Here is a 17,684-nt window from a genome sequence, read left to right as displayed (position 1 = left end):
CTGTTGTTTAACTTAGTTTTTAAATGGACTTTTTCCAATATCCTGAGTGATGTTTTGATTTTGCTCTGCTGGAGGTTTGCCTGCTCTTTTTAAAAAAAGTAATGTTTGTATTGGTATTAGATAAAATTGTTGAGTTCATATAGTGCCGTTTTCTATGGTATTTTGGATTTTCTGTTAAACTTGATACAGTAGATGCTTTTGTGGAAAGCATAGTGAATTTCTGTTTGCACAAGTTCAAGGGGCTTCTTTGCTTATCGTGCTGTGTTCTAGAAACAGTATTTTAAAGAAGAACTATACTCTTTACTCATCTTAATCCAGCTGACTTTTTGCTATTTATACTGTTTGCTTGCTTGCACTCATTCATCTTAGCTAGTGATGCTACAGTGGCCAGTTTAACTTTAACTCCCCTATAGTAGTATAACAGTGAGTCTTCAATGCTGCAGGTAATGTTTTAGTTACTGAAGCTCTTCATTTAGCTTCATAAACTTTCTATACTCAAAGTTTTGTGACAGTTTTGGGCATAAACTAGTAGCGTGCCCCTTCATATAACATTTACAGGTCAAGCAATAGAGAGAGGGAGGGACACAAGGATAATGGAATGGCTAGTTCTGGTAGCATGCCCATTTTGCTACCAGATATTATTTTAAGTGAAGGATTGGCACTAATGGACTAAAAAGAGGAGCTGCAAACATATTTAAAACAGAGGACTGGGATAATGTGACAAACTTAGAGAAACTCAGTTTTTTAAAAATTAAAAGCAGTACAATTAACTGAACACATAGTCTTGTTTCTAAAAATCTCTAATAAAGAGAATTTTATTTTTAGAATGTGCCAAACTGACAGTTTGAGACTGGAATCCCTTATAAATAGATAATTAGAGACTTTCTTGCAGTCTTGCTAATACCTCAACCTTACAATATCAGCTCTAGAAGTGGGAGCATGGTTTAGCAACTGTACCTGTTAAGCTTTTTGCTTTTCTGCTAATTATGGCTACTTTTGAGATTTGGGCACTTATCCAAAAACAACTGGCCTGAAACCCCAAATCACTTCTGAAGAGCCAGTAGATAACTTTTTTTTAATCGGTACTGATGTAGACTAAACTTGAACATGTGAATTGTGGTGCTGTTTTCATACTAATTCTGAGCCATTTAGTGTAGAACCTTTTTTCCAGCTATTTTATTTATTTCTTAGGCTATTGACGCTTCAGGAACTTAAATTTGAGAGATTAGAATTCCATGCGAAAGAGATTCATTTATGTCATAGCACTTACTCCACAGTGCCAAGAGAAGCAGTAGCAGAGTGTAACTCTTCGGCTATCACCGACATAATCTTACAGTAGAGAAAGAGAGAAACAGGAGGAAGAAAGCCAAGATTGAGATGGGGGTGCACATAAATGGAGAAGGCAAGGCGAGTGGGAAGCTGAAGCCGTGTTTTAATGGTAGTGAATGCTAGTTTGAGACAGTTAGGTGGTTTTATACTTGCTTGGCTAGCAGGGGATATGGGCACAATTTGAAAATAGTACACTCGACCATTGGGGAAATACTTTGCTCATTAGTAACCACTCCTTTAGTGGACTGAGGGGAAAAAAACATTCTTAGAAACTTTTATACAGGTGTGTTTCTCTAGCTGCAGTTTAAAATGCTGATGGCTGGGATGGGTGGTAGAAATGTGCACTTTCCTTCCCACCAGTTGCATTTAAACTCCTACAAGAATTCTAGGGACTCCATATGCTTGGTTAAGTTGATCTGATTATGTTCTTGTTTCCTTTTCAGTTATTGAAATCATGAATCCTGTTTATAGCCCTGGATCTTCTGGGGTTCCCTATGCAAATGCCAAAGGAATTGGTTATCCAGGTAAACAACTGAATTTCTGCGTTAAGTTTTCTTTCAAAGGGATGTCTGTGGGTTGTTGATTATAACCCAGTCAGCGTAGACACTCAGGTGACTCACTTATGAATGTTTCCATACCTTCTGATAACTTTCACTCACCAAGCTTATACTTCAAGAAAAGATCACCTTGATCGATTGGTCCTTCAGCCCTCGTATAGATTGCACTGATCCCATCAATAATAGATTGGGCATTTAAGTGATTTTGTGTTGTATTTTGTGTTCCTTAAACTAGTCTGGAAAAAAGTTACCTTAGGGGCTGTAACTAAATTTAAAATTGATGGCCTGAAGGGAAACAATTTGGTCGACTATTTCCCCGTTGTTGGCTGACAATTTCCTTTTATATCTTTTTTTATTAGGCATTGGCAGTCATGTGCCACAAATACAAAACAAAAAATGAGACAGAGTGCCAATGCCAAACATTTTTAAACAATATTTTAGTGATGCCAAAATTATAGGGTTCTGTGCATTTCCCTTATTTTCTTTTTCCACTCCTGTTCTGAGGTTTTCTTTCTGCTTCTCATCCCCATGCCCTCCTCCTTTCTCACAATCCAATGCTTAGTTTGACTAGGCGTGGCTTCTGAAGCCTCCAGGAGTTCAGAAGTAACATAAGACCATTAAAAAGAAAAGTACTCCTTTTCTTTTTGCGGATACAGACTAACACGGCTGCTACTCTGAAATAAAACCATTAGTTAAGCCTATCCAGAGTTCAGTGAAAGTGTGTGATGTGAAGAAATATTTAAACTTTTTTCTGCCATGAAGTATTTCAAGTGATTATTCTACTATTACATAACTATAGATATGAGAAGTACAGCCCTTTTAGGGCAGGAATTGCTCTCTACATAATTTTTTTTGTTGCTTTGTCCATTCTGCTTTTAAATGTTCGAAGTGATAGAATTTATAACTTCCATTGAAAACTGTTCTCCAATTTAACAAGTGTTACTGTCGGGAACTTGTTTTAGTTTCTTTCTTTTTATTTATATGCTGTTCAGAATTACTAAATCCATTATTTGTGTTTGCATCCTTCAAATATTTATAGGTATTTGTGTCTCTGCTTAGCCAAATTATGCATAAAATAATTCTCATAATTAAATTCTTCCAGTACCCTAATTTTGTTGCTCTTCTCTGAATCTCTTTCAATTTACATATCTTCCTTGCACTGAGGTACTGTTGTAATAATTGGGCCTACAGGTTTACTGTAATTGCAAGCTCAATTGTAAAAAGTATGTAAATTTGTAAAATGTCACAATAACCTATAAGAAGCAAATGTTAATAGAACAAATATGAGAAACTTAATTAGTCTAAACAAAAAAAGCCTTCTGATGATCACTCAAGGACTCTTAAGATCACTCTTGGAAAACAAAATGTGGAACTGAAAATTAATAAACCAAAATTAGTGTGTCAAATATTAGATTTAATTAGTGGATGAAACAAAAAGTGGTAGGGCTCTTCCACATATCTTTCCTTGTTTGGGTCCTTAAAAAAGATTTTTTTGGGTGGGGGGGAAATAGGGAAGCACAGATTGAGCCTTCTGGAGTGAGTTTCACCATCATGGCGGCCACCCCTACCATCTCCTGAGACCCTGGGCCTTCATACCAATGTAGAGGGATGTCCTGACCAGATTGGGCTAGAGCGGAATCCAGGTGACACCACCATCCCTACCAGTTACAGCTGAATTCCAAATACCACCAGAGATGAAACTGGATTAGACTTCAGCAGCAGCAACAGCTCCAACCCATCTCCACTAACTTCTCTTTTACCCAAAAGGACAGTGATTACCCTCTAAGCAAGGGTTTTTCCTTTTAAAACTCTCCAGCTAAAGGAAGGGGGAACAAAAAAGTTGGTATCTTTAATAAAAGGTTAAGGATTTTTAGTGGTGGTTGCCATGGTACAAAGCAGGTTAATGTCTTTGTATACCAATCCCCAAACCTTGGTAAACATTGTTTAATGTTGGACAGTGACTGGGTTATGTGAACATCTTTGGGCCCCTGTACTACATCTAAATTAATACAACACTGCTCTGAACTGAAAGTAACATTCCAGATGTGATGTATAGACTGCGTCTATTGCCTATTCTTCTGCTAAATCTTCCTACTGTAAATATTGTGTAGACTGCAATGACAAGGAAATAAAATTATGGTTTTTACTGCCCCAGGAAAAACTATTTAGTCCCGTTTTTAAGGCATTTTCTGTTTTAAAATCTTTCATGAATGCTCACCACATTACATTTAGTCTCAGTTACATATTCACATTGTGGTTACATAAGGCAGTGGATTTGTAGATTAATTTAGGGTTGTACAACTCAAAACTTCAGTGGGTGCAATATTACTATATGTAATCTATAGTACTGCCCTTCGGAATGTCTGTATACATTTTGGTTCAGTATTTTCTCAAAGAAGTTATACATGTCATGACTCATTTCAGTTTAATATTGTATAAACAAAAGTCAAACATTTGATTTCATGAAAATGACAATTCAGAGTTGTAGGCTTGAAGCATTAAGCAGAAGCATGCAGAGTTTCAGATTACCTGTCCAGGTCCATTTGTCCATACAGCATTCTGTAGCAGGAGATCAACATCGGTGTAGTGGATAGACCAGGGGTCGGCAACCTATGGCACACATGCCAATTTTTAATGGCACGCTGCTGTCTGCGGGACCGGGCAGACAGCATCGTGCCACTAAAAATCCGGCCCGGCCTGCTCTTTTCCCCCCACCGCTCTCTCCTTGCAGGGCAGGCAAGGTTCCCCCTCCCCCCTCCTCTTCCCCCAGTGTGCTGGGTTCCTGCCCCTCCTCCTCTCTCTCCCTCCCTGCGGCTGATCAGCTGATGGCCCTTGCTATGGAGGGGGAGAGGTAAAAGCGGAGCGGCCTTTCTCTGCTTTGAGGACCTTGGGGAAGGGTGTGGAATCAGGGCATATCCCCTCCAGCCCCCTGCCATGAGCTGCTCAAGGCAGGGGGCTGGGAGCACCCCGACAACCCCAGGCCACACACCCCAGCCCTCTGCCCTAACCCCTGAACCCTCCTCGCACACACCCAGCCCCAACCTCTGCACCCCCCAACCCCTGCCCTGACTCCTGCACCCCCCACATCCCCAATCCCACCCTGAGCACCAAACGGGAGATCCTGCACCCCCCGCCCCATTCCCACTGGCACCCCTCATACCAAATGGGAGCTGCTGAGGTAAGTGTTCCACACCCAAAACTCCTGCCCCAACCCTGAGCCCCCTCCCTTGTTCTAGCTCCTGCCCAGACCCTGCACCCGAACCTCCAGCCTGCTCCTTCACCCCCAGCTCTGTTCTCAGCACACTCCCACCTCATCTCAGTGCAGAGAGAGGAAGAGAATGGCTAGAACCAGGGAGAAAGTAAGTACCTATTCCAGGTGGACAGGACCGGGACTCCAGAACAGCAGCAGGCTGAGCAGGGCCGGCAGCCGGGACCCGGGCTGGCAGGAGCCAGCCCACGGAACCCCAGACCGACAGCGGGCTGAGCGGCAGCAGCTCAGCCCGCTGCCGGCCTAGGTGAATGGAACCCCAGGCCGGCAATGGGCTGAGCGGGCCGGCGGCGTAAGATCAGCATTTTAATTTAATTTTAAATGAAGCTTCTTAAACATTTTGAAAACCTTGTTTACATACGACAATAGTTTAGTTATATAATGTATAGACTTAGAGAGAGACACCTTCTAAAATATGTTAAAATGTATTATTGGCACGCAAAACCTTAAATTAAAGTGAATAAATGAAGACTCAGCACACCACTTCTAAAACGTTGCCAACCCCTGGGATAGACCAAGCCTATTTCTCAGTTCTGAATGGATGTATCTGGAGTTTGAGAAGACTTGTTTGAGAAGACTTGCTGAACCTGCTGGATACTGATGCAATTTTTCCCAGTTTCTCTCTTTGAACCAGGTTTAAGTTGGTATTTACCAGCACCCTGTCCTAAACTAGTTTTTTCCCTGGGAAATTGCCAGCCCTCACTATAACAAAGTTCATGTGACTAGTAAGACTTACGGTTATTGAAATAACTTAAAATAATAATTTAACAGTTGCTGTACAGAATATTGCAGAGTTGAATGGCTATAGAAACAGTCTTTGAAAAACATTGCCATCATTTTCATTGGTTATTATATTACCTACATTAATTGATGTTACAGCTTCCCATCCAGGGTGCATGATTTTCATCATGATTTAAATCAGCAAGCAGCAGACTTTTAAATAATTGATTTTTAAATTGTGTTTTGCATTTGTACTTCAATTATTTTCCTAAGAAAAGGTTTATTTTTTGATTAGTATAACCATAAAAACATATTTGCAACCAAATGTAGTCTTTACAACACTAAATTTGGTACTTTTTGCGAACTAGGAGTGTACAAGATACCCACACACACTTGTTTAAGCAATTCTATAGCTAAACAAGTTTATTCAGAGTCTCGTTTTTTACGTTTATTCTGTTAGACAATGGTGAATTATGTATTTTAGATTTTTTTACTTAGAATTTGTCAGGCTACATGAGATGGAAATTGGAATTAACTTACAAAATCGGTGTTTTCAAATTTTTTGTTAAATAAAATAACTTTAAATGAGCTGGATACCTAAAGAAAAAGTGTAACATGTTTAAAACTCATTTAAACAAAGGAAATATTAACTGTGGGTAGTGAGTTGATTGTTTCTGATCACCAGGGGCCAGATTTTCAAGGTATTTAGATGCCTCAAGATGCAGATAGGTGCATAGTGGGATTTTTCAGAAGCACCTGAGCAAGAGGTTGCTGAGTTCCCATTCAAATCAGTGGGAGTTTTTTAGGCTCCTGACATGCTTAGGAGCTTAATGTGATTTTTAGAAATGCTTATCTGTTTCCCCATGATACTGATCACCTTTGTAAAGGACTTTGGGATCTATGGATGAAAAAGGTAACAGGTAGTTGGTATTATAGGCATCTTTAGGTGCTTAAATACCTTGGGAAAATCTGGCCCTGCTCCTTTACTTTGTTTTTAGAATTGGTAGATCTCATCCCCTTCCACTTGCCTTTATTCATAGATTGGAAGAGGGAAAAACAATCTTGCTGTTCTTTCAACTCAGTTTCTCAACTGTGAATGAACTAGTCCAAATAGAGAGTATTTTCTCTGCACCTGCTAGCTAAACAGAAGCCAGAAGAAATTGAGGCAAAATCTTTATAAGAGAAAGTATATACATTTCGAAAATGTATGTACCGTATATATTCATTCATAAGCTGAATATTTTTGGTAAAAAATGTGACGCATCAAAGAGCAGGGGTCAGCTTATAAATGGGTCTACACCAAAATTTGATGATTTTAAACTCTGTGAAATCATTGAATTGAATATAAGAAAAGGAGTACTTGTGGCACCTTAGAGACTAACCAATTTATTTGAGCACAAGCTTTCGTGAGCTACAGCTCAATTCATCGGATGCATAAAGTCTTTATGCATCCAGTGAGCTGTAGCTCACGAAAGCTTATGCTCAAATAAATTGGTTAGTCTCTAAGGTGCCACAAGTACTCCTTTTCTTTTTGCGAATACAGACTAACACAGCTGCTACTCTGAAACCTGAATTGAATATCTAATACATTGTCGTTTTGTTTACCTGGAGCATCTGCAGGCATGGAACCCCTCAGCTCTGGGACTCCATGCCTGCAGATGCTCCAGGTAAACAAAACGTCCCAACCTGCCAGTGGCTTATCCTGATGGGCTGGGAGCCAAAGTTTGCCAACCCCTGAAACATAGCGTCGGCTTATGAAAGGGTCATATAGTTTTTACTGTTTTTACCTATCCATCTTGGGGGGTTGGCTTTTAAACGAATGGGCTAATGAAAAAGTATATATGGTAGTTAAAGCTGTACCCTGTAAATCTATTAAAACTTGGTGACTCTCTGATGTAGCAAATTTAATTGATTTTAGTAGATTATAGTACATTTAGTTAGTAACCTAAATTGTCAATTTCATCATTTAATTTTAAACAGGATAGTAACTTCAGAACTTTTACGATTTTTGTTCTTTTTAGTGTTTGAATATATATTTAGTGTTAAGCTTTGTTTACTGGTTTTATTTAGCTTTGTGTTGTCTGAATATGGATTTTTCATATTTCAGTTAATCATTCAGGGAATTAAACAGGATGAATTCAGTTAAATTGATAAAATGACTTATAAAAATCACATGTAAATCTAATGCCATAAAGTGATATATTAACAGAGTAAATTACTATATCTTGTCTAGTTCAGGTTTAAAGGGTACAAAACATGTTCTGTTAAGTAAATGATGGAGACTGGGATGTGTTTAATGAAATACAGACACTTTTAGTCACTGCATGACTAAAACATCTCTGGCCTCCTTTTTGATAAGACCACTGATTCTCTGTTCAAAACTGCTGAATTTAGCAGGATGTTCTGATGCTGAACTGGTCTCTATTTTTAGAAGACACATTTTATCTAAAGGCAGTGATGTCTGTATAAATACCAAACACGGGAAAGGGTTTTTGGGACTAAAACTGTTAAGGGTATTTAGGCAGGATTACAGTAACAAATGAGTAGTCAAGAATAAAAACATTTGATTTAAAGACTAGTGGGTTGTGGGAAGACGTTGTTTAATCTGCTACTTACCTTGTGCTGTTTGTTGACATTTCACACAGGTAATTTCCTCTAGGAGTGTCTTGTTTTAGCTCAGTAGGAACTCTTACTGTGGAGCTAAACCTATAAAATAAGGATCGATGATTGAAAAGCTAATACAACTTTAAAAATAGTAGTGTTAGGTGGCAAGTTATAATTAAAGCATTTGGTTTTTAATTAACACCTGAAGTCAGTGAAATAACATATTTTTGTAACCCTCAGTCAGTTGTTGACATTATGGATAAAAATATTTTCTTTTAAATACAAAAAAAACATTTTAAAATCAGATTTAAAAAACTTTCTAAAGTTTGAAATTGACAACATATGTCAAGGCCTACAATTATTATCTAATACAAAAAAAGCAGTAGTGTTTGCTGCCAATTTTTTTTAAAAAGTCAGACCACTGAACTGATGAAGTCACTGGCTAAACACGTGGAACCAAAGCTTGCTGAAATGACAAACAAGCTTTTGCCAGCAGTGCCCTCTACTGCAGATGCAGAAAGAATATTTTCTTTCCAGTTTATTGAACGGAACAAATTGAATGACTGGTTCAAAGTTAAGAAACCAGTTGGGAGTTGAAAAAGCAAGAAAGCTTTTTTCCTCTCCAGTCTATGAATAGAAACAAAGTGAGAGGATGAGAGCTGCTGAAATCTTGAAAGACATGGGGACCAAAAACAGTCACTTCACTGATATTTCTTTGTTTAATCATTTTTGAAAGGAAAACCATGTTTTGGTAATATTTTCTTGTGTCCAGCACATTTAAGCTAGTTTTATTGAATACAAAGCTTAAAATGCTGTTTTTGTGCATTTAGTTGCATTTGGATTTCCATCCAAATAGAGCTTGATACAAATGAGGAGAGGCTGAGGAAACTGGGATTATTTAGTCTGCAGAAGAGAAGAAGGGGATTTGATAGCTGCTTTCAACTACCTGAAAGGGGGTTCCAAAGAGGATGGATCTAGACGAGGGGTGGGCAACTTTTTGATCCGAGGGCCACATCGGCATTGTGAAACTCTATAGAGGGCCGGGTAGAGAAGGCTGTGCCTCCCCAAGTGGCCTGGCCCCCGCCCCCTATCCGCCCCCTGACTACCCCCCGCAGAACCCCTGACCCATCCAACCGCCTGCACCCCCCCTGCTCCTTGTCCCCTGACCGCCCCCTCCCGGGACCCCCCACCCCTAACCACCCCCCCCCCCCCGGGACTCCACCCCATATTCAACCCACCCTGCTCCCTGTCCCCCAACTGCCCCAACCCCTATCCACACCTCAACCCCCAGACAGGCCCCCCAGGACTCCCATGCCTATCCAACCCCCTGTCCCCTGATCCCCTCCCCAGAACCTCCGCCCTATCCAACCTCCCCCTGGTCCCTGTCCCCTGACTGCTCCGACCCCTATCCACACCCCTGACAGGCCCCCTGGGACTCCCATACCTATCCAACCCCCCCCTGTTCCCCATCCCCTGACTGCCCCTGGAACCCCTCTGCCCCTTGTCCAACCTCCCTGCCCCCTTACCATGCTGCTCAGAGTGGCAGGAGCTCGCAACCCCACCGTCTGGTCAGAGCCAGCCATGCTGCCCGCGCTGCCTGGCAGGAGGAGCGGGCCAGAGTGCGGGCGGCGCACTGAGGCTGCGGGGGACAGCAGGAGAGGGGTCGGGGGCTAGCCTCCCCGGTCGGGAGCTCAAGGACTGGGCAGGACAGTCCCGTGGGCCGGATGTGGCCCACAGGCCGTAGTTCATCCACCTCTGACCTAGATTGTTCTCAGTGGTAGCAGAAGACAGAACAAAGAGTAATGGTCTCAAGTTGCAGTGGGGGAGGTTTAGGTTGGATATTAGGAAAAACTTTTTCACCAGGAGGGTGGTGAAGCACTGGAATGGGTTACATAGGGAGGTGGTGGAATCTCCTTCTTTTGAGGTTTTTAAGGTCAGGCTTGACAAAGCCCTGGCTGGCATGATTTAGTTGGGGATTGGCCCTGCTTTGAGCAGCGGGTTGGACTAGATGACCTCCTGAGGTCCCTTCCAACCCTGATATTCTATGATTCTATGAAATCACAAGTAAAAAATTATCTAGTAAAGAAGAAATGAATCCTTTTTTAACGTAACAAAAAATGTAAAAATTAAGAATTTGAATAAATGTAACTGAAGCAATTACTGCTTAATAAGTGTGTAGATATAGGTATTCTCCTGGTTAGCAAAAAGAAGCACCAAATTTAGCATAAAGGCTGTATTTAGTTGTAAGTTAACATGTTTTAATGGTTACCGACCAAGGAAAATAACTACAAAATACAAATGCAAAACACTATTGAAATGGACGATTTAAATCAAGGTTTCCTGCTTGCTGGTTTAAATTATCAATTTTAATTATTATTTAAATCAGTCTACCCTGGTGATCTTTCACTACGTGCTGTTATCACCTTAGAACTTGGTTCCTGTCTTTCTTGCCATTGGTTTAGTCATGGTAATTGTGTAGATCAGTGTCAAGGTATCAACACAGCATTTTGCCACTGTGCCAGAGTGAATTACAGATTGTAACTGCTGAGTGTCATTGTGGGTGGTTGAAACAGTAGGAGTATAACTGACATCTAAAAGCAGAGACAGATCTAGGTTAAATAAAAACAAGATATTTTGGAGGGTTAAAGTTGGCTTTTACTGTCCAGTTTGGGAAACTGTGATCCAGGAAATGAGTCACTCACACTTGTATTTCTTCTCTTTACACAGTGAAAAAAGGGCTCACTCTGAGTTCAGTAGTCTTATTGCATTTTAGTGTTTGATGTTCTTTTTGATTATTTTATACTAAAGCTTGCAATCTGTCTGCAATTACTGGTGAGCTGGCTAATTCAGGCTTTTGCTGAAAGTGTGTTTTGGGGCAGAAGGGGGGTTGAGAAATGGGAACTGTGGCTTACTACACTTTTTAGCTTTTCTTCCCAACTAGTGGTCACGTGAATTTCGAAACATTGCAACGTTTTGTTGATCTTTGGTCAAAAAGTATCATGCACAACAAATTCTCTGAGAACAAGGCATGTAGTCACACTGTGTTGCTTATCTAGAAAATAACCTGGAATTGTTCTCTTTTGTCATAGCTGGTTTCCCAATGGGCTATGCAGCAGCTGCCCCTGCCTATTCCCCCAGCATGTACCCAGGAGCAAATCCTACCTTCCAAACAGGTATGCATAAAATACTTATTGCTTAGAAATATTCAAAAACTCTGTCTACATTAGAAGCATTTAAAATTGGGGGTGAGGAGACATGCATAAAGTTTTCTTTTACTTTGAAAATAGCATAAAATGGTGGTCTTCCAAACTAACCGGTGACTTCAGTTTTTGCATCTGGGGATGTTTACACAGTGTCCACATGCAGTCCCCTGTTACAGATAAGGGAGGACTTTAACTTGTTTTTGGGGAGGTTTGAGTTATTCAATTGCCAGTGACAAGTATTAGGTAGTTAAAATCCTTACAAAAATTTTTGATTACCTCTTTCCGTAGTCCCTTCTGACCTGACCCTCTGGATATTTCCCTTTATTTCCATGTCCCTCAGTAAGTCTCTTCCCTTCCTCTTTCAGAAAGGCGTCTGGAATATACCCTTTTATCACCTCCTCTGATCTTTCATCTCCTAAATTCTACGTGCCCCTTCCTACCACAGGATCGTGCCTGTCATGCTCCTGCATACGGTGATTGTCCAACAATTCTAGCAGCAGGGTGAAACAGCTATGATTCTCGACAGCTTTACTATTGTGTTCCTACTGGGTTGTGGGGAAAGAGCGGTGTTTAGGAACAACACTCTCATACTGCTCAGCTAAGGGGCCGGCAGGAGGTGGGATTTGGGGAGGAAAGAAGAAATGCACAGGGGCCAACGAACAGAAGTGAGAGAATCTCTGGAAGAATCCCTCAATGTGATGAGCATACTATTACTATTGGAATGAATGAGAAACTGATAGTAGCTGTTAAATTAATCTCCAGTCGCAACAGAAGGATACACTCGGAAAGGGAACCTTAGACTCTCTTTGAAAAGGGATATTACATACAGATAAGAAATTGCTTACTGTCCTTTGTAAAATATTATGGCTTGCATAAATCTACATGAGCAATGAAAGGAAGAAGGAGAGTGGAGAAAAAGTAGCCTGTTTGTTGGTTTGCATATTGCCATACAACTTATCTAGAAAAATGTAGGATTTATCGATCGATGTGTAGCGCCCCCCAAAGATGACTTGGGGGTGAGGGGGAAGAGAAAGGGAGGGCAGCAATGACAAATTAATTGGGAGGATGGAAAGAGAGGAATTTGTACGAAGAGCCTAATTCATAAATGGGCCATGTAAGAAACCACTGGTGTCAGCGCCTGCTATCGCTGGGGTCTTCATTTCCAGTGCCCCCTGCTGACCATTTCTTCGGCTATGCAATGACCTGTCTGGCTACCTATTCCATAGCATTGTTCTCCAGCTAGGTCACCTCTTTCAAGTTGTGTCCCCATCTGGAGTAGCAAAAGTCCAACCAAAGAATCCACATCAACAACAGGGATTCTTCTGTCTCTCTTGGGCTACATTGAAGTTCCCTGCTCTTCACCCCTCTTCTTGAGGACTGCAGAATTCCTTCTTTGCTCCTTTAGCTGAGTACTGCCACCCATGTTTTTTTTTCCTCCCTGGAGGCTCTTCTTCCAAGCAAGTTTCCTCACTGCCTTTCCTCCCCAAGGACTCCAGCAGTTTTCCCAAGGACCTCTCTGCTTCTTACAGGCCCTATTCCACAGCCTCCCAGGGGAACCTAATTGCTCCCTGTCTCTCCAGCCTGCCTTCACCAGGCACTTTCCAGACAGAGAAAACTCTTCCCTCAGTGAGTTCTCTTCCCTCTTTATGTAGTTCTCCCTGACCTTTTCATAGGTGGGATCATTTGTTGTAATTGAGTCACCAGATGAGGATGAGCTGAAGATTAAATGCTATGTCACAAGCCAAGCTGAGCCTAACTCCTCTTAAAGAGCCAGCCAGCCTGGACAGGTCAACACAGTGTGATTCCACAATAATTTATTTCAGGCAATGTAAGCTTAACAAATCTTAATTTAACTTATATTTACCTTAAAAAAATTAAGTGATGCCTGACATTCTGCAAACTGCTGCTCTAGGAAGTAGACAGTAGATGTTAGGTCTGGCTCTGGGAAGCTTGTCATTTGTACTATTCATGACTCTCATTACATAAAGTATGGTTGCAGTTACTCCTGTAGTTCGATATTCAGTAATACCATTCTGATTTTACAGGTTTTTGTCTATGCACCTTCAACCACCCCTCCACTTGAATCCGTTATGGGCCAGAATTTCAGAAGTAGTCATGTACTTCTCCAAAATTGGCCTTGAATGTCTAGTTATAATTTTGTGGAAAACAATATGTGGTACCGAGGAATATAATTTGGTCCTTCTACTCTTCATATTAACAAACTTGTAGTTTTTACAAGGAAGTTCTAAAGTGGTGTCCTGTTAGCTTCCAGGGACAGCTCTGACAAATAGAATGCAGTCATAAAGTCTTACAACTGAGGGTAATTACCAACTCACAAGACTTGGACAAGTGACTTTAAATTTAGGGGGTAACAGGAGAACCTTATTTCTCACAGGGCAAACAGAGCTATTCTCAGACTTTGTGACAAGTCAGTAAGTACTTACATATTTAATGCCTCGAAACATGGTCCTTATTTGCAGGGCTATGAGTTTTAATGACTCATCAACTTGTCTCTCACTTACTGCATAGAAGAGAATGGCAGCATTTGCTAGGGCAGAGAGTAAGCAATCTAAACTAACTGTGCACAGGTTCTATATTTATAATAATATTACTGTACATGGAACTGGACAGTGGTTTGTTTGGCACATCTCAGGTCAGAGTACTGGTTTCTGCTTGCCTTTGTCCGTTGGATCTTGAATTTGAGGCAGAGTAGCTTATAAGCATAACTTTTTTCTTTAAAAAAAGCTCAGAATCCCACCAGACTACCTTATTTCTTGTCTGCAATGAAAGCAAGGCCTCTAAGCCTCCAGTGTACTGAGATGATGAACTGGTCATACTGAACTCCAGCTTATCAAATAGGGCACTGCGTCTCAGGAAACACAGAATTCAGGAGGTGCAGAGAGATACAGCAGCCCTCTGATACATCGGTGCCAAAGTCCTTGACTCTAGGCAGCTGTGAACAGAAACCAGCAGACATCTCCCCAGGCAGAGGTAGCATTTGGCATGGGAATAGAGGACCCTAGATGAACATATCTATCAACGTGCTTTGCCGTTAAGTCCCCCATGCCTGAGATTGCCTCAATGATAACTCTACGCCTTGTATGTACAAGGCAGGAGACAGGGTGTATTTGATTTAAATAACTAGTCAGGAAGACTCGATTTAATCATGGATTTCTACATAAAAGTGCGTTCTGGTTGGTTGTTATAACCTTAATACATATTCTTCACAACTCAGAGATAGATGTAGGTTTCATTTTTAGAAGGTACACACAATACATTTTTAAAGTGATTTATTTTTGAAAACTTTTCAGATTAGTTTTACAGCTTATCAGAAAATGAATGATTGGTTATTTCATTTACCAAAGGTAATTGAAGCAGATATTTATGAAGTCATTGGGAGGTGAACTATCTCCAATTCAAGTTAATCATTAATTTTGGAGGATTTTCTTGCCATGCTGTATATTAGGAGGAGAAAGAACATCACCAGACAGACATTTAAATTGTTTTATTTAACTAAAACAACATTATGTATTCTGGATTTTTTTCTTCAACAGCTGACACATATTTTAACAAAACAAGCATGTGAATTTTTTAATTTAGTTGAACATTCAAGTTTTTTAAAATCAGGTTTGGTTTTGTTAAAATAGTTTTTAACTAAAATAGTTAAAATATATTTTAAAAAAAATTAAATAGACTGTCAGCCAGGTCAACATGAGAAACTTAAAATATTGGCTTCTGTAGCTAACTCAGTCATCTGTCATTTTCACCTTCATTTTCCTGTTTGTTCATAATCTGGAAACGAAAAACAAGTTTTCCTGCTTTTTCAGGTCCTAAACGATTTCTCAGTTTGGAATGAATTAGTCCAAAGGAAGAAAATATTCTTTCTACACTGGCAGAAGAAGCTACTGCTGTTAAAAGTGAGACTATTGCTTCAACGGTCTCTGAATCCAAGTGCTTAAGTGACTTCCACCAGTTCACTGGTGTGACTTTCTTTAAAACATCAGCAAACCTATATTTCTTGAATGGCTCTTATTCCCAAACTGGGTCTCTTTTACGGCCTGCTGCCATTATAGGTTTTCCCTTCTAGTGAGAGAATGGTATGGTAGATCTCAAATCAATGAAGGCTACACTCAGAAAGACCTCAAGACTTCTGGAATATGCTGCTCAAACAGTTTCTCTTTTGTTTCTACTGTCTGTCCCTCCCTTCTCACATTTATCTCCAGACTTCTTCTTGTCCAGATCTATTCCACCCCCAACAATCTTCTATTCATTGAACTTTTTGAAACTTCGCACTTTTAGAGAGAAGTAAGGGTTTGACTCTGTGTACCCAAATTTGCAAAGGGACAGTAGGGTTGAGGTCTGTTGTTTCTCACCTCTATATATTATTTATTTAAAAACATTTTTGCTATTAACAAGCGTGTTATCGCTGGAGACACAAATCCACGGTTTGAGAACTGCAAAACTAAGCATTTCTGATGGTATCTTCTAGCTTGAGCACTGAGTCCCATTGGGTAGATAAAAAGATTAACCTAAATAATCTATACAGAAGCCCGTGGAACCCCATAAGATTGGGTCCCTAATCCATGAACTATTGGAACTCATTTACAAAACTTTCCTTAAACATTACATGAATATATTGTCTCTTGCTGGAGAGTTAGAATTTATAATTTCTGTTCCGTGATGAGATATCTTTGAGCTATAATGTATCTTAATTAAAACTGTCTTTAGATTGCTTTTTGAGGGGAAAAAACCTTTTTATCACATTCCGATTTAAATAAAAAAAGCTGATTATTATTATTTATTGTTTTTAAATCATTGATTTTTATCCACCCTGGCAGGAGACCTGTTATCCATGTCCTGGTCAAAACTCTTATCACTTTGCTGAGAATTACCTATGCGTTGGAGTGTTAAGGACCATTGAGATAACTGAAGAGACCTCTGTTGTTTAGTTTTAATATCCAAGTCCTGTTGCAACTCCTTATAGTGGCTCCAGTGACTGCTGCTTTGTAGGCTTCTTAGCTTCTCCTTGAAAGCAAGGAGAAGAAGCCAGAAGCACCATGTGGGTCCACGGATGACTGGTATTGGTTCTGTGAATTGCTAGTTCTCTGCAGACAGTGGTTTAAGAGCCATCGTGTATGTAGATTTGGGCTCTGAATAGTCACACACAATCAGGCATAATTATCCTACATAAAAATAAACAGCATATAATGTACTTACCAAATTAAGGTCTTGATTAATTTTTATCCACAGCTCTTCAGTTTGTTCTCATTTAATATTTGGCCATTTGTCTTTCTGACATGCTTTATTGAATGAGCTGAATTTGCAACATGTTTATTAAAGTAGAACTTGTTCTACATTTGATGAAGGAAATATTTTTCACTTTTGTAGGGAATGATTAAAACTGGATAGAACTACCTCTTTGTTCACCATCCTCAAGCATACTAATTTTACTGAACGCTAACACCATGAGTTTTACTGCTGAATGGGGAAACCTAGAGCTCTTCTTTCAGAAGTAATAGTCAGCCATCATTTTTGGTTACTTTTTAAAAATTATTTTAAAATTTTTAAAACATTTAAGTCCAGATTTTTCTACTTCAGACACATAGCTTCATTAGGCACTTGGTATTAGCCAGAAATTCCTGTTTTAAAAAAAAACCCTAACTTTCCCAAGGAGGATGACAGTCACCGATCCCTTGCGAATCAGTACATTAACACGTAATATCCTCTTTATTTGAAGCAAATAGTTAAACTGCACAAATCTGATACAGAAACTCAAGTTTTAAGTAGCTGCACAACTATAACCAATGGACTTCTAACGTCTAAGGCAAGATGGACCAGTCACTGGATTCTGTTTTTGGTACCTGCTGGTGGCTCTCTCAGAGTTAACACTGAGCGCTTTGCATCAGCTCCATGGAGCCATACCCCATGAGGCAAGGCCAGAAAGTGCCCTTACTGCGAATGCCGATTATATAGTTCAGCATGAGGGACTTGTGTGTGTGACTT

At 40.1% G+C, this 17,684-nt stretch overlaps 1 protein-coding gene across 1 annotated transcript in view; it reads left to right on the top strand.

The window, feature by feature from the left end:
* FAM168B (family with sequence similarity 168 member B) overlaps positions 1-17,684 on the top strand; it is a 35,651-nt gene that overhangs the window by 4,793 nt on the left and 13,174 nt on the right. Inside the window, exons 2-3 of the mRNA XM_074964009.1 lie at positions 1,773-1,853; positions 11,568-11,651. Coding sequence (XP_074820110.1) covers positions 1,784-1,853; positions 11,568-11,651 — 154 coding nt within the window. The 5' untranslated portion in view covers positions 1,773-1,783. The remainder of the gene's footprint in view (positions 1-1,772; positions 1,854-11,567; positions 11,652-17,684) is intronic.

This window comes from Natator depressus, chromosome 9 (assembly GCF_965152275.1).
Source record: "Natator depressus isolate rNatDep1 chromosome 9, rNatDep2.hap1, whole genome shotgun sequence".
In the NCBI taxonomy this organism is placed as follows: domain Eukaryota; kingdom Metazoa; phylum Chordata; order Testudines; family Cheloniidae; genus Natator; species Natator depressus.
Note: the sequence above shows the minus strand (reverse complement) of the source record. Positions and strands in the feature narration are given on the sequence as shown.